Raw genomic sequence first — 22,153 nt, forward strand, 5'->3', positions numbered from 1 at the left:
ATTGGTTACTGAGCTACCACAGGCTACATCTGAGCAGAGGATCTAGGTTACATTCATACATGGTCCTTGGTTGCATGTCAGTCTCAGCAATCAAAAAGGAGGAAATCATGAAATTTGCAGGCAAATGGTGGGACCTAGAAAAGATCATCCTGAGTGAAATATCCGAGGAGAAAGACAAACACGGTATATACTCACTTATATAGACCTATAAGATATGATAAACATAATGAAATCTATACACCTAAAAAAGATAATCAAGAGAGCGGACATGGGGTAAGATTATCAATCCTTGTTTTGAAAGACAGATGGGATGCGCATTAAACATTGACAGGAGTCTACTGAGCGCATTGGAAAGACTCTAACTAGCAGTGTTTTCAAAGCAAAGACTCATGACCAAACCTTTGGCAGAGTACAGGGAATCATAAGAAAGAAGGGGAGTTAGTCTGATGAGGAAAGGATAGGAGCTCCACAAGGACCAAACATATCTGGGCACAGGGTCTTTTCTGAGACTTTTGGGCTTTCTAAAGGAGAGGGGCCACCACAGAAGCGTGGAGTGCTAGTAGATTTAGATCGGGCGCAGACTTCTCTGGGAAGGAAATAGGGCACTTCCCTTGTCCGGGCCTCCCGCGGGGAAACCCACACACAGCACCAGGCAGCTGAGCACAAAGCTCACATCTGGGCGATCAAGGCAGCAGGGACAGTGCTCCGGGCCCCTTACACCTGCGGGCTGCTGTAACCACCCGTTCCCGTTAAACACCCGTCCCCTCCTTGAACACATGTCCCACTCAGGACCCTCCGGGCCGGCAGAGCATCCCCTCCCCCATCCCGCCGATGCTATCCCGAGCTAGACCACAGCAGGAAGTGCAGTGGAGCTCACATCCCAAGCTGCCAGAGCACAGTAACCCCAGAAACCTTCTCACAGGAGGAGCTCAGGCCCAATCACAGAGCTCCAACCACTGAGCGCTAACCACAGAGACTCAGATCCACAGTACAATTCTTCCCGGATACCATAGCCGCAAAGTTCAATGTCTGGGACCCAAGACTGTTGGAGGCAGGGAGGCAGGGCTCCAGACCCCGCAGCTGCATTGGAGAGTAGTAACGACCTGCTGAACGCCACCACTGAGAGGAGAACACACCCCACCTAGGGCCCTCTCGCCGAGCTCTTGATCCGCGGAACACCCCCTCCCACTACCACCACCACCCGGCTCTGCAGGAGTGCACGCACCACCGCAACTCCACCCCGCCAGAGCATAAGCCCAATACAGTGCTATGGCTGTATGAGACTCAGATCCACAGTACAACCCTTCCCAGACCCCCAAGTCTGCAAGTGGCAGCACAGAATACACAGGGCTGCCCAGCCAGTGATTGTATGGGCCATCCAACCCCTCAGTGGCAGAAAACCAGCTGAATAGACACCAAAGAGCAGCAGACTGGTAAAATCAATACTCGCGCGCATTCTTCAACAGCGCTTGCGATCCCTTAGCGCCTGCGATCCAAAACTTCAGTGCCTGCAGGGCACCCCTCTCACACACTGAAGGCCTCTTCATTCACCAACACCCTGTCCCTTAGGACACACCCACAAGCACACGCTCAAACACATGCTACCCGGCATTTGTCCTTCTGCGCATGCGAACTTTCCTTCTACAGGTATAGCTGAATAACCAACGCACACACTGAAACCATTAGACCTCACCCATTTTCTTGAAGAATTCTCCAGATACCAGAGAAAAACAGGTCTGACCTGCAGAATCCAGGAACAGACAGTGAACACTACGGATAACCAAATGGCCAGAGGTCGGCGAAAGAACACAACCAACGCAAATCAAGATATCATGGCTTCACCGGCAACCTCCAAAATTATTGGACACTCCAACTCCGCAAAAACACAAGAAAATGATTTTAAAGCTATGATTATCCAGTTAATTGAGGCACATAAAGAGGAAACCAACAAATCTCTCAGAGAAATAGTCATAGAGATTCAAACAGTTAAAGAGGATACAAAAAAATACCTTAAAGATTTGGCCTCCCAAATAGAAACAAAGAAAAACGAAGCGAACGAAGAAGCTCTTAAAGAAACACATGCAAATATAGCCAAACAATTGGAGGCAGAAGCAGAGGCACTAAGAGAGGAAACAAACAAGAAAATAGAGACCGTCTTGGAGACACAGGAATCCACACTCAAACACATAAAGGAAATGTTGCAAGACATGAAAACAGAATTAGAATCAATAAAGAAAACACAAACTGAGAAAACCCTGAAACTGAAGAACTTAGAGAAAAGAGGAGGAATCACAAAGGTAAGCATCACTAATAGAATACAAGAGATGGAAGGGAGAATCTCGGGTACTGAAGATACACTCACAGAAATTGATACTTCTCTCAAAGCAAAAATAAAATCAGAAAAATCCCAAACACAAACCATCCAAGAAATCAAGGACGCCATGAAAAGGCAAAATCTAAGAATAATAGGAATTGAAGAAGAAGAGGAGTCCAGGCTATGAGGTCCAGAAAATATTTTAAAGAAATTCATAGAAGAAAATTTTCCCAACCTAAAGAAAGAGATGTCCACAAACATACAAGAGGCCTACATAACACCAAATAGACTAGACCAGAGAAGAAACTCCTCACGCCACATCATAGTCAAAACACTTAATCTACAGAACAAAGAAAAGATACTAAAAGCAGCAAGGGAAAAAGGCCAAGTAACATATAAAGGCAAACCTATCAGAATCACACCGGACTTCTCATCAGAAACAATGAAAGCCAGAAGGGCCTGGGGAGATATCATACAGGCCCTAAGGGACCACAGATGCCAACCTAAACTACTTTACCCAGCAAAGCTTTCAATCAACATAGATGGAGAAAATAAAATATTCCAGGACAAAACTAAATTTAATCAATATTTGAACAGCAACCCAGCCCTACAGAAGATACTAGAAGGAAAATTCCAATCCAATGAAAACAAATATACCCAAGAAAACATAGGTTAAAGATAATTTCCCAACAAAAATCAAAAGCAAATTAGCAATGATTCACAGTAACATCGCCAACTCCACAATAATAGGAAATAACATTCAATGGTCATTATTATCTATCAACATCAATGGACTCAACTCTCCAATAAAAAGACACAGACTAACAGAATGGGTGCAGAAACAGGAACCAACATTCTGCTGCATCAAAAAAACACACCTACGCAACAAAGATAAACATTACCTCAGAGTAAAAGGCTGGAAAACAGTTTTTCAAGCAAATGGACCCAAAAAACAAGCAGGAGTGGCTATCCTAATATCTAATAAAATAGATTTTCAACCAAAACTAATCAAAAAAGACATAGAGGGGCACTACATTCTCATCAAAGGAAAAATTCACCAAGAAGACATCACAATTCTAAGCATCTGTGCCCCAATTACAAGAGCTCCTACATTCATAAATGAAACATTATTAAAGCTTAAACCACACATTGATCACAATACCCTAATAGTGGGTGACTTCAACACCCCACTCTCACCAAGGGACAGATCAACTAGACAGAAACCAAATAGGGAAATAAAAGCGCTTACAGAGTCCCTAAATCAAATGGACCTAATAGATGTCTACAGAACTTTCCACCCAAACTCAAAGGAGTATACCTTCTTTTCAGCACCTCATGGAACCTTCTCCAAAATAGACCATATAGTCACAAAGCAAACCTCAACAGATATAAAAAGATTGAGATAATCCCTTGTATTCTATCGAACCACCATGGACTAAAGCTGGACATCAACAACAATGGAAATAACCTAAAACCTACACACACATGGAAACTGAACAACTTGTTACTCAATGACAGCTGGGTCAAGGAAGAAATAAGGAAATTAATTAAAGACTTCCTAGAACTCAATGAAAATGAAGGCACAACATACCCAAATTTATGGGACACATTGAAAGCAGTGCTCAGAGGAAAATTTATAGCACTAAGTGCCTTCAAGAAGAAATTTGTAACATCACATACAAGTAACTTAATGGCCCAACTGAAAACACTAGAAAAAAAAGAAGCAGATACACCCAAGAGGAGCAGAAGGCTGGAAATAATCAAACTCAGGGCTGAAATCAATCAATTAGAAACAAATAAAACTATTCAAAAAGTCAATGAAACCAAGAGCTGGTTCTTTGAGAAAATCAGCAAGATAGACAAACCCTTAGCCAAACTAACTAAAAAGCAGAGAGAAGCTATCCAAATCAACAAAATCAGAAATGAAAAGGGGGACATAACTACAGACACAGAAGAAATCCAAACAATCATTAGGTCATACTACAAAAGCCTATACGCCACAAAATTTGAAAATCTAAATGAAATGGACAATTTTCTTGATAGATTCCATCTACCAACATTAAGTCAAGATCAGGTAGAAAGACTGAATAACCCTATATCCCCCAAGGAAATTGAAGCAGTCATTAACAGTCTCCCCTCCCAGAAAAGCCCTGGGCCCGATGGTTTCAGTGCAGAATTCTACCAGACCTTCAAAGAAGTGCTAATACCAATTCTCCTCAAACTATTCCACAAAATAGAAACAGAAGGAACACTACCAAACTCATTCTATGAAGCAACAGTCACCCTGATACCCAAAGCACACAAGGACCCAACACAAAAAGAGAACTTCAGACCTATCTCTCTTATGAATATTGATGCAAAAATACTCAATAAAATACTTGCAAACCGAATCCAAGAACACATCAAAGATATCATCCACCATGACCAAGTAGGCTTCATCCCAGGCATGCAAGGGTGGTTCAACATACGGAAATCCATCAATGTAATCCACCACATAAACAAACTGAAGAAGAAAAACCACATGATCATCTCCTTGGATGCCGAAAAAGCATTTGACAAAGTCCAACACCCATTCACAAGGCACATACTTAAACATAGTAAAGGCAATATACAGCAAGCCTACAGCCAACATCAAACTCAATGGAGAGAAACTTAAATCAATCCCACTGAAATCAGGGACAAGACAAGGCTGCCCACTCTCTCCATATTTCTTCAACATAGTACTTGAAGTCCTAGCCAGAGCAATAAGACAACTAAAGGAGATCAAGGGGATACAAATCGGAAAGGAAGAGGTCAAAGTGTCACTATTCGCAGATGATATGATAGTATACATAAGTGGCCCCAAAAATTCAACCAGAGAACTCCTTCAGCTGATAAACACCTTTAGCAAAGTGGCAGGGTACAAAATCAACTCAAAAAAATCAGAAGCCCTCCTGTACACAAAAGACAAAAGGGCTGAGAAAGAAATTAGGGAAACAACACCCTTCACAATAGCCACTAATAACATAAAGTACCTTGGGGTGACTCTAACCAAGCAAGTGAAAGACCTGTTTGAGAAAAACTTCAAGTCTCTGAAGAAAGAAATTGAAGATCTCAGAAGATGGAAAGATCTCCCGTGCTCATGGATTGGTAGGATTAACATTGTGAAAATGGCCATCCTGCCAAAAGCAATCTATAGATTCAATGCAATTCCCATCAAAATACCAACTCAATTCTTTCCAGACCTTGAAAAAAAGATTCTCAGATTCATATGGAGAAACAAAAAACCCAGAATCTCCAAAACAACATTGTACAACAACAGTTCATCTGGAGGTATCTCCATCCCTGATCTCAAGGTATACTACAGAGCAATAGTAATAAAAACCGCATGGTATTGGCATAGAAATAGAAAGGAGGATCAATGGAACCAAATAGAAGACCCAGAAATAAACCCATGTACCTATGAATACTTGATTTTTGACAAAGCAGCCAAAACCATTCAATGGAAAAAAGATAGCATCTTCAACAGATGGTGCTGGTCTAATTGGATGTCTACATGCAGAAAAATGAAAATAGACCCATATTTATCACCCTGCACAAAACTAAAGTCTAAGTGGATCAAAGACCTCAACATAAAACCAGATATGCTAAATCTGTTAGAAGAAAAAATGGGAAACAGCCTAGAACTCATTGGCACAGGAGACAACTTCCTCAACAGAACTCCAACAGCACAGGCTCTAAGAGCAACAATCAATAAATGGGACCTCATGAAACTGAAAAGCTTCTGTAAAGCAAAGGACACTGTCATCAAAACAAAGCGACTGCCCACAGATTGGGAAAGAATCTTCACCAACCCTTTATCTGAAAGAGGGCTAATATCCAGTATATACAAAGAACTAAAGAAGCTGAAAAGCAACAAACCAAGTAATCCAATTAAAAAATGGGGAGCAGAGCTAAACAGAGAATTCTCTGTAGAGGAATATAGAATGGCAGAGAAACACTTAAAGAAATGCTCAACATCATTAGCCATTAGGGAAATGCAAATCAAAACAACACTGAGATTTCACCTTACACCCATTAGAATGGCCAAGATGAAAAACTCAAGGGACAACACATGCTGGAGAGGTTGTGGAGAAACCTCCTCCATTGCTGGTGGGAATGTAAACTGGTACAACCACTTTGGAAGTCAATCTGGCGCTTTCTCAGACAACTAGGAATAGTGCTTCCTCAAGACCCAGCTATACCACTGCTAGGCATATACCCAAAATTTGCTCAAGTACACAATAAGGACATCTGCTCAACCATGTTTGTAGCAGGTTTATTTGTAATAGCCAGAACCTGGAAACAACCCAGATGTCCATCAATGGAGGAATGGGTACAGAAATTGTGGTATTTTTACACAATGGAATACTACTCAGCAATCAAAAAAGAGGAAATCATGAAATTTGCAGGCAAATGGTGGGATCTAGAAAAGATCATTCTGAGTGAAGTATCCCAGAAGGAGAAAGACAAACATGGAATATACTCGCTTATATAGACCTAAAAGATATGATAAACATAATGAAATCTATACACCTAAAGAAGATAATCAAGAAAGTGGACATGGGGTATGATGATCAATCCTCATTTAGAAAGACAAATGGGATATGCATTGAATGTATGACAGGAGTCTACTGCAGAAGGTATCTGAAAGACTCTACCTAGCAGTGTATCAAAGTAGATACTAAGACTCATAACCAAACCTTCAGCAGAGTGCAGAGAATCATACGAAGGAAGGGGAGTTTGATGTGGAAAGGATAGGAACTCTACAAGGACCAAACATATCTGGGCACAGGGTCTTTTCTGAGATGGACACTCAACCAAAGACCATGAGAGGATAAAACCTAGAACCTCTGCTCGGATGTGACCCGTGATAGCTCAGTAATCAATTTGTTTCCCATAGTAAGGGGAACAAGGACTATTTCTAACAGGAACTCAATGACTGGCTCTTTGACCTCCTCACCTCCCAAGGGAGGAGCAGTACTGTTAGACCACAGAGGAGGACTTTGCAGCCAGTCCTGAAAATACCTGACAAAACGTAGTCATATGAAAGGGGAGGAGGTTCTCCCCTATCAGTGGACTTGGAAAGGGGCAGGGAGGAGATGAGGGAGGGAGGGTGGGACTGGGGAGGGAAGGAGGGATACAGCTGGGATACAGAATTAACAAAATGTAACTAATGAGAAAAATAAAACTTAAAAAAAAAAAGAAAAACAGACCAAAAAAAAAAAATGGCACTGATAGTGGGACAGTGAATTCATTGAGCCTTAAGTTGAAGGCTCAGCAGAATATTCAAGAAATGTTGCTTCCATTAGCCTATAAATACAGACTTGTCTTGTGATTATTTTTTATATTTAATTATGGTCATCAGTGTATTAAGCTTTCATAACAGATTTTTGTTAGATCATTGGAAAAAATTATCACTAATTTTATTTTATGCATTAAATTTTAATTTATTTATTTTATGCATTAAATTGTCTTAATTTATTTGCCAGACACATTTTTATTGAATGATAAGCAAGCCTACATTTTCTTTAGAAGATGCAGTTTCACTTAATCTGGTCATTGGTAATAATTTCTATTTAGAGCCTTTGGAGATTTTGTGTAAGATGAAGTGAGAAATGCAAATAGTAACACCCCAGTGTCACAGGAACAGAGGAATGGGCCTTCTCAGAAGTGACTTCATCCCATGAAGATTTTAAACACTACTTAGAAATCACTGATCACCAGCAACACCAATCAAAACAAAAACAAAAACAGTAAAAGAAAATCAATACTCAACACAAATGTTACATTCATATTGTAAAAGTAATGAAATAAGTAAAAAATCAACAAAATTTGAAAAACATGTTAACAATCGAATATATGGAGCTACATATGCTTTGGTTTTCCCTACCTGTAAACTTTATTTTATAGGTAGAAATTATTATAGCTCCTTTACCTTGCTGATTAAGGAGTAGTGAAGCCTTATATACGCCTTAAATTATTCAATTTCGTGAATATTTAGAAACAACGTTGCTTTCAAACTTTAGACTTCATTATACTTATAATACTTGGCATTACAAGACAAATTAGACACATGTTGCACAAATTTGTAATTGTTGAGATATTCTATTTTTCTCATATCTATACTAATATAATGGCAGAAACTTAAATATCATATGTTGATATTGAAGTTTATGCTGCATTAAAGGAATCTCCAAATATGTTTCAAAAGTATCATCATGACTTCCATATATATGTTGTTTCTTCCCTAACTATAAAATAAATAGCAAAATCATAGGGATTGGTAAAAATGATTTTAATGTCTTCAGTTAGTTTAAAGTGGAGACAGGTGGGACTTAGCACGTATTTGTTGTCTCTCTCTGCTGTTCTGTGAATACCCACCTACGAAGGTGGGAATGAGGTTGCATCCACATACAGCAGCCTGTTCTTTGTGCCCATCACCTTCATGCTGCCCTTTTAGTGTCATGATGTGACACAGTAGACTGGCATCTTCTAAATATGGGCGGGCTCTATCACTTTCCAACCTGCTCATACTTTACATGTCTGCCTTTTGCTAGAACCCTAAATCTCTTCAATTATGAGTCTTTGGAAAATTCACCAGTTTCAAGGTGTTTTGTTTAGTTGTCATTGTTTGGGTTTTGGTTGTTGGTTTACACTGTGTAGCCCTGGCCTTCATCAGCTCACACTCACAGGGATCTGCCTGCCTCTGCCTCCTGAGTGCTGGGATTAAAGGTGTGCACCAACACAGCAACACACCTGGCTCAATTTCAGTTTTTTTGTTTTTTGTTTTTTTATGTTTTCTTTATTTCAGGATTAGAACTTGAGTATCCTCTGCAAATTACAGAGCTAACATTTTGTTGTTGTTGTTTGTTTTTTCTTTAGAAAAACTAGTCAGTCTTAGTGTTAGTCTCCTGGTATAATTCTATATTGTTATTTAATGAACAAACAATTTAACAAAAGCCTGCCTTACATCCAAAAGCTATTATAGCAACAGAGAGATAAGGTAACACACACAGTAAAGGTCAATAAACAAACCAAATATGTTTTAATAAGTATAAAGCTTATGAACAAGGCAAAATATGATAATAATATGCCACAGAATAATAGGTTTGCTGTATTCTCAGTAAATTAAAAGGTACTATAACTATAAAATACATTAAGAACAGTCACACATGATGTTCGAAATAAAGCTAATACATTTTTGTGTTTGTTTTTTTTTTTTGTTTTATTTTTTAATTATTTATTGCAATTTACTCACTTAGTATCCAGTCTGTAGCTCTCCCCATTCCCATCATCTCCTCCCAGCCCCACCCTCCATCCCTCTTCTCTCCCTATGCCCTTTCCCTACACACCTGATGGGGAAGAACTCCTCTCCTTATATTTGACCCTACCCTATCAGGTCTCACCAAGGCTAGAAGCATCATCTTCCTCTGTGGCCTGGCAAGACTGCACCCCCAAGTGGGCTGTGATCAAAGAGCAGGACATTGAGTTCATGTCAGAAACAACCCCTGATCCCCTTACTAGGATACCCACTAGAAACTGAGAAGCCTATGGGCTTCATATGAGCAGAGGGACTAGGTCTTCTTCATGTATAGTCCTTGGTTGACGTATTTGCCTTGGCAGGTCCCCCTGGGCCCAGGTTTTTTAGATTTGTTGATCTCCTTGTAAAGCTCCTGTCCCCTACAGGTCTTCCTATCTTCCCCTTCTTCCATAGGATTTCCTACACTCTGCCCAAAGTTTGGCTATGTGCCTCAGCATCTGCTTCAATATTCTGATGGGTAGAGTAATTTGGGATTTATAAACCACAGCAAATTTAGGTTTTAAAGTAAGTGACAAGTTTTTGATTCATACTGAAAGAAAGATCTTATATTGAATCACTTTTTCAAATATACTGCACGAAGGATGAACCACAGAATTACTATGATAAATTTTGGAGACATTCATATCTTTGATGACTTGCTGTAAGTATCCCCCTACAAGGTGAAGACAGAGTTTCTTATGGTATATAATTTCAAATCATTATCTGCCTGAATTCCTGACAGACTGGTTTGGGTGGCCAATAACAGAGAAGGCTGATCCTATAGTGCTGAGCACAGTAAAAAATTAGTATTCAACAGTGAGAATATCAGCTCAGCTACGTTTTCTGAATTTATGTAAAAATTGACAAGAAAGCACATGATCTTCCCTCATATTCCTTATCAAAATTTTACAACCAGACTCTTAATAGAACCAGAAAGACTACTTTCTTTTTTAAAAAAATAATTTTTTATATTAATCACAGGTTATTTACTTTGTGATAGACCACTTTCTGTTGGCAACATCCTTTGGAATATGCACAACTTGTTGAAAATATGAATCTGATTATATAGAAAGATTTGAAAGATTGAAAAAAATATTTTTTTATAATATCATATTTTATTTATTTCTTATTACCTTCTTAAACATACTTTAGGATTATTCACACTGCTGAATCATAACCACAATGCTAACCCATGTTTAAGCATGCTTAATAATAGGTTTCTTAACCTCAATAACCTAAGAAATAAGTGAGTCTTAATCTTTTTTTAATATTCATGATTGGTTTTTATATTTTTCACCTTCCCCAAATCATAGGTCAAGTACACACTACCAAAATAGCAGTTTTTAAAGCTATAAAATAATTTTACCACTACTCCAGGAAATCATGTTTTACTCTGTTACCAGAGTGATGAGTCTCACCTCCATTGAAGCTATTTATTTTTTAAACATGATTTACTGTATCAATTTGTATGATAGAATGTCATAACTATGCATACATTTCATGTATATTTGACTTCTATGCAGGTTTTGGAAGACACTAAGTAGTGCCCTTATCTTTCTCTTAACTGTGAATATTATGGAAGATATTAAACCATCACTTCATCAAAATTTTTGATAATGAAGACAGTCTATAGCAGTAATATGGATTAAATGACCTTCTGGACTGAATATACAGTCTTATTCACAGGCAAACACAAACACAATTATTTTCAAAGGCTCCTACCTCCCAGAGTAGCAGATAGCAAGAAATGAGTCCCATATTTCTTGATAAGATTTTCTGTGATTTGTTGAAGAGTGGGTCGGCGTCCCAAAAGTCTTATGTTGCGGAAGAATTCAGGGGCAAGAGGCAAAGGAGAGCCAAGGAAATTTCTTCTCTCAACTGCGAGGTTATTTACCTTCCAACGGCCAAACTCCCTGAAAAGCAAATTTACTTTTATTCACAGCTGTACAATCTAAGTGGATTTTTTTATTTTTTATTTTTTAATAAAAGGAATTTTTAAGCAAAGTAAATGGGAATAGAACAAAGCCATGCATGTGAAATAGGACCCAGTATGTAAAGAAAATGGAAAAAGTGAAGAATGGAAAACATTCTTGGTATACAATTTTCATTTCAGCACTCCACGGGCTGAAGCAGGAGGATCTTTAGTTCAAATCAACCTAGGATACAAAGTGAGAGCCTGTCTCAAAACAAAACAAAAAGTACAAAAGAGGTAACTGAGCAGGACAAAGTTGGGCCCATTTGGGGACAGTCTCTGGATGAGTGGCACCCATCCCTTGGAATAGGGTAGACTATTGAGCTCCACATGGCCCTCGGGTAAAGAGCAGGGTAAAGAGCAGCCTAGATTTATGTCCTGAACAGGTCGTGCTTTCATTTGAAAATTCACTTGAGCGCTTAGTTGAGGTCACTCATTACTGTGATTACAGTGTGCAGTAACATGCCAGGAGCTATACGTAGAAGCCGAATCTATAAGTCAGTTAACTGAAATTTTTACTAAAACCCAACTAAGAGTGACAATATGCTCGCAAAATTGAAGACCTTTAAATGACATAAATTCCCAAGGGCATGCATATTCATAAACATTACTTCCTTGTAAAGAAAATGAGTATAGTTATTAAAAAATAAGAAAAATAAAAACTGAGAAAATTTATGTGAGAACATTAGTAAAAAAATAAATAAATAAATAAAACTGATAAAATCACTCCCAAGGTACCTTTTCCATTCATTTTAGAAAATAAAAATTTAACATTTGAGGTATATTCAGAATTGTAGAAGTTTTAAGTCATCAAAATGAAAAACTCTATTTCTGATCATTTCAGGTTCATGTTTATAAAATTAATTGTATGTGACATATTCAAAGTTTCAAAATCAACTTAGATAAATTTTCAGGATGTATAAATGTATAGACAAATTTTTCAATGACAGAAATGCCAGAAAAAGACATTACATATCCTACTTTAAAAAGATTGACATTTAGTTTCAGTTAAGTCCATATTAAGCTTTAGAAAAATCCTATTTCAAACTAGATAAAATGATATTCAAAGTATTTTAAAATACAGGCTGGGGGTATATATCTTCAAAAATGCTTAGAGTATGCAGGCAAAAATGTGTGACTTAGATATACTCATCAAGAACAACTATGCTGCCATACTGATCATCTTCTAGGATTTTACTATCTAGTGGAGTCTCTCAATAAATAAAATAAATAAAGAGAATTCTATTGAACAGTATTCAAATAGCATGTTCTTAGAAATGCACTACCCACTTGAGATAACAGCCAATGGTACTGTGCAGCTGTCCTATTTTTTAATTAATTGCCAGGGATGGCATCTCTGGAAAGGCGATATGTAAAGCAATACTCAAAGGAGAAAGGGCTGCCTGATAAAGAGAAGTAGGGCAAGGTTTACACAGATTAATGAGGGACATTGCAGATACTTCGAGGACTGAGAGGTCAGACCGTGGAATTCCTAACTGCACATATTTTGCAAACGTGACACACTTTGGGAATTAAAAATCCCTAATTTTGGAAAGCTAATTGTAAGGTCATATTCACTAAGGAATAAAGAGAAGACTTTGTCCCGAACATGAATTACTTACTCCTTCTCTATTAGATCATTTAAAGGGCTTTAAACACTTTTGCCTCAGCAAATGCTCTTAAGCTCAGCAGTTATTAAAGGCACTTGGAAATTCTATATCATAGTTACTGGTTAATTGGGTGAAATAATATTATATACATTAAAATAAAAAAAACCTTAGTGTTGCATGTTGATTATAAGCACATTTGTGTTTCATTATGCAATTTTATATAAGTGAATAATTTAATCAAGTATCTTCATCTCTGTTTAGCCTCTTTTGGTTCCAGTCTGTCCTACTTGCATTTCACATCTCAAATACTCCTTTTCTACTTTCATGCTTCTGTTTTCCTTTAATCCTTAATTCTGCATGGATTTCCTTTAACATGGTACATTTTTTTCTGAAAATGGCATAATTCTGTTCTTCTTTATTGCAGAATAATAAAGGAAAAATGCTAATGCTGCTGCTCAAGAAACCACACTGAAGAAAAACTGCTCTCTACATAATTTCATATATTTTTCTCAAGATCCATTCAATGTGGTGTCCCTCATTAAACACACAGCCTCTAACAATTGAATTTATTATAATACTTTAAACACACACACAGTCTTTTTAACCTGTCTAAGCTTGAGTTGATATTAACATTTTATATTATAAATTCCTCTTGTGCAAAAATTTGCCTGAATATTTTCATATTACAACACATAGTACAATAGAGTGTTTAGAAATATGCATTTAAATAGTTTAAAATGAGACAATTTTAAATGAAATATTTATCTTGTTATTGTCAATATGGCAAAAAAGATGTAGCAATACGTTTCTGAAATTTTTGTTCATCAATAATATGAGAATATACTCACTCATTAAAGTATATTTATACAAATTAGTTTCCTACCAATTAAAACCTTCTAGTTATAAAAAATTAAATCCTGTTTTTGTGATGACTGGACCTGAAGATACTAAAATTAGGTAAAATATACCAGGTACAGAAAGGCAATAATCACAGAATCTGACTCATGAGAGAAATTTAAAAATCTGATTGCATATAGAGAAAGGAACTCCAGCAAAAGAGGTGAGAAACACAAGTGAAGTTTTGGAGAAGTTTGAGCAATAGTTACTACTAAGAAAAGTACAAGTCATTTAATAAAATACGATGACATAATAATAATTATATAAAATGTCTATTCTGTATTATATGTCTTATTTAGATGTAGTCATACATAGAATGAAAACATCACATAATAGCCAATAACCATAAGTTTGTCTTTTGATTATCATCCAAAAACTATATTTAATTTAAGCAATGTAAATATATAGCCACAGGGAGTTGAGGGTTATACTGAGATATAACCTAAATGAGAAAAACAAAAGAGTCTTTAATATAGCTTTTCCTGTATGAAATATAAGCATGTAGTTGTGTTTTTTTACAATTTAACTTGCTTCATGACTGTTGCTTGATATGACTTGTCCCAACTCATTTTTGTTATTTGTCTTCCCTTAGATTTACATACCTTATAAACTTATATGAACAGCCTAAGACTGTAAATAGTTTTAAATATTGTGCTTCAGCCTTCCACGGTTTTGATTACCTCAGTTTACCAAGTCTGATAAGCTTATAGTCTCAATTACTGTTTTATCATTTTTTATAGAGAAAGAAAACCTCTTTATTCTTGATCATCATTTTCCTTTCAATGTCACTTACCAAGAAGAATGCACTGTACATATCACCAAACATAGATTAACTAAGTTTCCAAGTGATTTACAAGGAATTACTTTCATAATTGTCAGAGCTTCAATTAAGGCACTCCAATTTCTTCACTCCTCATATTTTTTTCATGGAGATTCAGATAAAATATAAAACAAGTGTATATCCAATATTTTTGTTTGTGCAGAAAAATATAAATTGACAGTATCTACTTGGATTCTTATTTCTACTTAGGAATATTATTTGCACTGTACTGATATATAACATCTTGTACTCTCTGCAATGCTTTTCTGACATCTCAGATAAAAGCTTCTGGAACAATCCTGAGAAGAGGTGATAAACAACATTCTAAGAGGAAATTGTCTTTGGTGACGACAGCCTATTCAGAGATAAATGTTAACACCCGCTCTTTCTTTCATGGGCCTGGGGTCAGCTGGATTCTGCTGCTATTCCCTAAAGCAACTGTTGCTTTATTTGTCCGATGACATGCTAAAATATTACATCAGTGTTGTTCACTGTTCTGATATTGTAGTGGACACAGATAATCACTATACATACTATGAAACATATCTTTGCAGATTCCAGGAACAAACAATATACAAGGTTTTGAAATAAACATGGTCATGTAAAGTCATTAAGATTATGGATTTATTGTTTTGACTTTTAGCTTGCTCTCTAGAAATATTTTCAGTACCATGACATATCTATTATTACACTAGGAAAACTTCAAGAAACAAATTAATATCTGTACATGAATTGGAACTTGAAGTTTTAATTTCTCTTCTATGCAAAAAAAAAAATGATTCATCTCAGTTTCCTCAAAGTAAAGCAAGATAGTGCTCTACTGAAAGCATGTAAAAATATATACTAGGTTTGATTACCATATCGAGAACATTTTATCCAAAGCAATCTTGATTCGACCCAGATGTTGCATGCTTGGAATAAATAAGAATGGCCTGAAAGCTCACTAAGCCCTCCATTCCCATTTAGAGCTAACACAATGCATAAACATATTCTTGTTATAACTGTGGTGATTCTTTAAATGAAAGAATCACAACTATTGGAATTCAATGTATTAGCCAGGAATGGTGGCACATGCCTTTAACCCTAACACATAAGAGGTAGAGGCAAGTGGATAACAGAATTTGAGGACAACCTGGTCAAAGTGAATACTGTAGAGCCAAGGCTACACAGAGAACCCCTACCTAGAAACAACAACAACAACAACAAAAAAGACATGTCTCAGCATGTTTAGAAGTACAACAATTCTATAGATTGAAAAAAGGAACCATAACCAGATCAAATAGAACATTACTTTGATATGACTTTTCTGGTTCTATGAAATAGTAAGGGGAGAAGAGACAGTCTCTGACATAAAGTCAGTTGCCTGCTTCTTGATCACTTCTCTCTGGTGGATCAACCTAGCCAGCCCACAGCAGAAGAGGGGTCAGGCAGTCCTGATGAGACCTGATAGGCTAGGGGTCAGACAACAGGGAAGGGGGACTTTCCCTATCTGTAAACTACTAATGAGGGATTGAGGAGGAAGAGGGAAAGAGGCAGGGGGCTACAACTGAGATACAAAGCAAATAAATTTAAAATAAAAATAGTTATTGATAATAATAGTAATAAAATTAAAAGAAGAAACTTCTATTAGTTTTTTAGTATCATATGATTGCTTGTTAAAAATTCTGATTTGCAAGTATCTATAGTTTGCACCCACATACATTTATTTACCTACAATGTGAATTTGGGTGTTTTCCCACTCATTTTACTAAAAGGTTGAAGAATAAGAACTACATTATCAAAATGCATGGAAGTTATGGTCACATAATTTCTATATGGCCATTGTCCTCCCTGTCATGTTCAGATTTAAATTCTATGCCAAGAAATAAATGTTCTCAATGCAATTAATATCACCACAGGTTTTGATTCCTATAAGTAGAGAATTAGTCATTGTAAATGCTGAAAAATTTGAACACATCATAGAAAAAGTTTTCTAAATTTTTGAAAGATCAAGATAATGCAGTTGCTCAAACCAGTTATCCTTTACTAATTTGTACCAAATGAATGTATTTATTTCTATTACCAAAGGCTGTTAATTACATCGGTTTTCACACTACTACATGTGTTGGCTTATAATATTAATATTATCAATAGTCATTAAACTTAGAGACATTATATTAAATCAAAATATTGTATTGAAGTAGTAGTAGGAACAAATTCAACAAGAGTGTCATAAAGTGACCTGGCAAATGTTAGTAGCAATAACCTTGTAATTACAGCTTTAAAAACATACCAATCTTAAATAATGCCTGCAATGACTGATATTTCTCATAATTTTATTATGTGTAACTGTTTCATATATAATGAGCTTGCTTTTGCCATTCTCATTACACAATGTTCTGATTTTACAAATGATATTATTATTCATCTGCCTGGTAAAAGTTAAAATTAAAAAAAAAATTCTTATGCTGGATGACCTGAACTATGAACAAATAATCAAAATAAAATGAAATAAAAGACTCATTCAACAAATGGACCGTGGACCATGGACCTGACTGGACAGGGAGTTCTCTCTGTCCAATATATATATTAGTATATAATATATACTAATTTTTCCTAGCAATGAGGTATATACAAATCAAAACACCTGGAGATTTCATTCTACCCTAGTCAAAATGTCAAAGATCAACAAACCAAACTACAACAAACTATGGAGTGGACATGAGGGAAAGGGAACCTTCATTCACTGTTTGTGAGATTGCAAACTGGTGAGGACAGTTTAAAAATCAGTGTGTTGCTCTGGAAATCAATCTGGCGCTTTCTCAGACAACTAGGAATAGCGCTTCCTCAAGATCCAGCCATACCACTCCTAGGCATATACCCAAAAGAGGCACAAGTACACAAAAAGGACATTTGCTCAACCATGTTTGTAGTAGCTTTATTTGTAATAGCCAGAAGCTGGAAACAACCCAGATGCCCCTCAACTGAAGAATGGATGCAGAAACTGTGGTACATCTATACAATGGAGTATTACTCAGCAATGAAAAATAAGGAAATCATTAAATTTGCAGGTAAATGGTGGGACCTGGAAAGGATCATCCTGAGTGAGTTGTCCCAAAAGCAAAAGACACGCATGGTACATACTCACTCATATAAACGTACAATGTAGAATAAACCCACTAAAATCTGTACATCTAAACAAACTAAGCAAAAGAGAGGACCCTAACTAAAATATTTAATCCCCATCCTGAAAGGTAAAGAGGATGGACATCAGAAGAAAAAGAAAATAGGAAACAACCTCGGAACCTGCTACAGAGGGCCTCTGAAAGCCAGAAGAAAACAGGAAACAACCTTGAAACCTGCCACAGAGGGCCTCTGAAAGCTTCTGCAGTATAGACTGTCAAAGCAGATGCTGAGCCTGATGGCCAACTGATGGGCAGAGTGAATGGAATTCTATGTAAGAAGTGGGAAATAGTAAGAGCTGGAGGGGACGGGAACTCCACAAGGAGAGCAACAGAACAAGATAATTTGAACACAGGGAACTTCCCAGAGACTCATACTCCAACCAAGGACTATTCGTGGAGATGACCTGGAACCCCTGCACAGGTGTAGCCCATGGCAGTTCAGTGTCCAAGTGGGTTACATAGTAATGGGAAGAGGGACTGCCTCTGACATAATCTGATTGGCCTGCTCGTTGATCACTTCCCCCTGAGGGGGGAGCAGCCTTACCAGGCCACAGTAGAGGACAATGCAGCCACTTTTGATGAGAACTGATGACTAAGATCAGAAAGAAGAGGAGAACCTCCCCTATCAGTGGACTTGGGGAGTGGCATGCATGCAGAAAGGGGAGGGAGGGTGGGATCGGGAGGGGAGGAGGGAGGGGCTTATGGGGGATACAAAATGAATAAAGTGTAATTAATGAAAAAAAAAAGAAATGCTAAAAAAAATCAGTGTGTTGGTTTTTCAAGCTAAATCATCTCTCTATGGTACTCTTTGACATGTGCCTGATGTATTCAGTATCCTATTCCATAGATACTTACTCAGCCATATTTATTGCAGCTGTAGTTACAATAACTAGAAAATAAAAAATAACGTAAATATCCATCATTGAACAACTGATAATAAAAATGTGCTAAATATACAGTAGAACACTGTTAAGCCAGACACTGAATAGAGCTAATATGAGTAGGTAGCAGAGCAGAAGATGTACTGTCTTTCACTATTCCACCCCCAAGCACAAGAAACTCACTACAGACCAAAGGTTTTGGAGTTCCTTTTGAACACAGCTAGAAATTTATTAGAATGTATCTATGAAATTTTCATCTTAGAAGAGAATCACAATCCCCCAGTGATTTTTATAAAATGTTACTTGTTCCAGTTTCAACATTAGAAATTAATGACTACTTTATTTTAAATAACCTGCCTAATTCAGAGTAGATGAGTGAAGGTAAGTAACATGATTACAATGAACAGTAAAACAATAAGCATTGATTACAGCAGCAGGCATTTGTGTATCATTGAACCAAAAAGACAATTTTGAGTTGTTGAGAACATTTTTAAATATTGTATTGTTTAAGGCTAGTCATGTCCTTTTCTGGTTTTTAAAATTTGCTAAATGTATAGAGCTGTGAAATGACTGACATCAATCTAATTTTTATAATTGTTTAAAAATCATTTGCTCTGATTTGAGAGAATGTCATTCTGATTATAAGGAAAATACCAGCAAATTTAATCATCACAATCAATGCCGTATTAGTACCATAAAGAGAAGAGTAGCAGTTCATACTCATTTCAGTACTGCAGTAATACATGACAGCAGTGATCAATTATCCTTTTAATCATGTTATGAAGAACATGTTGGGTGCACGTGAGTACACACACACACACACACACACACACACACACACACTCAGGATCTTTTTAATCTTAAGTTTGAAACTTATTTTTTTTCCTTGTGCCAGGTGTTTCTTTTTGTTTGTTTGTTTGTTTGTTTGTTTTAATTTTTTATTTTTTTCTTATCCATTACATTTTATTAACTCTGTATCCCAGCGGTATCCCGACACTCATTCCCTCCCAATCCCACCCTCCCTCCCTCATCTCCACCCTGCCCCTTTCCAAGTCCACTGATAGGGAAGGACCTCCTCCCCATTCATCTGACCCTGTTTTATTAGGTATCTTCAGGACTGGCTGCAAAGTCCTCCTCTGTGGCTTAACAGGACTGTTCCTCCCTTAGATGCCATCTATCATGATTCTTAAATTTTTCTTTATTACTTATTATAATTTGTTCACTTTTTTTTCCTGTCTGTAGGACACTCCTTCATCTCCTCAGAGACCCTCCCTCCCTTTTCCGGACCCCATACTCTTCTCCTAGTCCACTGCTAGGGGAGGTCCTCTTCCTCTACTCTCTGACCTTGGCTATCAGGTCTCATCAGGTCTGCCTGGAACCTCTTTCATTGTGGCCCAATTAGGCCCCCTCAGCAGGTGGCGGTCATCAAAGAGCTGGCCACTGATTGCATGTCAGAGACCACCCTTTGCTCCCTTAGCTAGGGAACCCACATGGAGACTGAGCTGCCTATGGGCTACTTCTGAGCAGAGGATCTAGGTGCTCTCCATGCATGGTCCTCGGTTGATTCATTAGTCCCTGCAGAGGCCCCTGAGCCCAGAATTTTTGAGGCCATTTATTTTAAGTAATAAATGAATTTATCACAACTCTTTTGTCCTAACCACGTGATTGCATAGATCTGGTCATTATTGATTAGAATAGATACTCCCATAGAAAAGACATAAATGCACTAAAATAAAATTATCTATCTAACTGGATTCTTTATGAAAATTCTATAAGCAAACAACAAAATCTTTATTTTTGCATTTATGATCGTACAAGTAATTGCCTGTTTATAATTGGAAAATTATGCATTCCAATAAAAAATTTTATAGGTGACATTAAGACTTGGAAAGTGCAATGCTTTATCAGGCAGAAAAATAAAGTTTAATATAGCATAATCACAATGTAAATCAATTTTCAGAACTCTGAATACTAATATGTTTTCAACCTCAGGATTTAATAATCTAAAAATACTGACTTTGTGTATATTCAGGTTAAAGCCATAAAATCATTAAAGCATAGGGATAAATATGTTTTACCATTAAGTATTTTGATATTGAATATCTATATACACTGAAATTATAGACCATTAACCTATAATGCTATATATACATATTTTGTTTAAAAATAAGAAAATTTTCTTAAAATACTCAAGTACTATTCAAGAAGCTCTCTAATTGGTCTGAGCACATATTAAAAATAAAATGCTAGTAAGAAAACCAAACTAACAGTAGAAATTATTCTTATAGATGAAAATTAATATTGTTTCAATAATTACTAATTATATAATACTTGGTTAGTGACTTTTTGTTGTTATTTTTTTATTTTTTATATATTAATTACAGTTTATTTACTTTGTATCCCAGCTGGAACCCCCTCCCTTATTCCCTCCCATTCCCACCCTCCCTTTCTCATCTCCTCCCTGCCCCTCTCTAAGTCCACAGATAGGGGAGGTCCTCCTCCCCTTCCATCTCACCCTAGCTTATCAGGTCTCATCAGGACTGGTTGCAATGTCCTTCTCTGTGACCTAGCTAGGCTGCTCCTCTCACAGGGGGGATGGGGAGGTCAAAGAGCCAGCCACTGAGTTCAAGTCAGAGACAGTCCCTGTTTCCCTTGCTAGGGCAACCCACTTGGATACTGAGCTGCCACGGGCTACGTCCCAGCAGGGGTTCTATCCCCTGCATATCCATATCCATGCATGATCCTTGGTTGGAGAATCAGTCTGAGAAATTACCTTTGTGCCCAGATATATTTGATCCTTGTGGAGCTCCTGTCCTCTCCAGGTCTCACTAACTCTTTCTTTCATATGATTCCCTGCACTCTGCCCAAGGTTTGGTTATGAGTCTCACAATCTGCTTTGATACTCTGCTAGGCAGAGTCTTTCAGATGTCCTCTATGGTAGGCTCCTGTCCTGTTTTTTTGTTTTCTACTACTTCCAATGCCCATTGTATTTGTCTTTCTAAGTGAGGATTGATCATCTTACCCCAGGTACTCTTTCTTGTTTATCTTCTTTAGGTGTACAGATTTTAGTATGTTTATCCTATCTTGTGGGTCTAGTATCCACTTATAAGTGATTAGAAACTTTTTGGTGGTATCTTTTATCTCCAAACTTCTCTCAAACAAGGACTAACCGGC

General features: G+C 37.2%; 1 protein-coding gene across 3 annotated transcripts in view; it reads right to left on the minus strand.

Annotated features, from left to right (window-relative positions):
* Positions 1-22,153, minus strand: part of Brinp3 (BMP/retinoic acid inducible neural specific 3) — a 478,387-nt gene that overhangs the window by 255,670 nt on the left and 200,564 nt on the right. For all 3 annotated transcript variants that reach the window (XM_055624685.1, XM_055624684.1, XM_055624686.1), the window contains exon 3: positions 11,358-11,548. In XM_055624685.1, coding sequence (XP_055480660.1) covers positions 11,358-11,548 — 191 coding nt within the window. The remainder of the gene's footprint in view (positions 1-11,357; positions 11,549-22,153) is intronic.

The sequence above is a fragment of the Psammomys obesus genome, unplaced genomic scaffold, assembly GCF_907164565.1.
Source record: "Psammomys obesus unplaced genomic scaffold, mPsaObe1.curated_primary_1811, whole genome shotgun sequence".
NCBI lineage: Eukaryota > Metazoa > Chordata > Mammalia > Rodentia > Muridae > Psammomys > Psammomys obesus.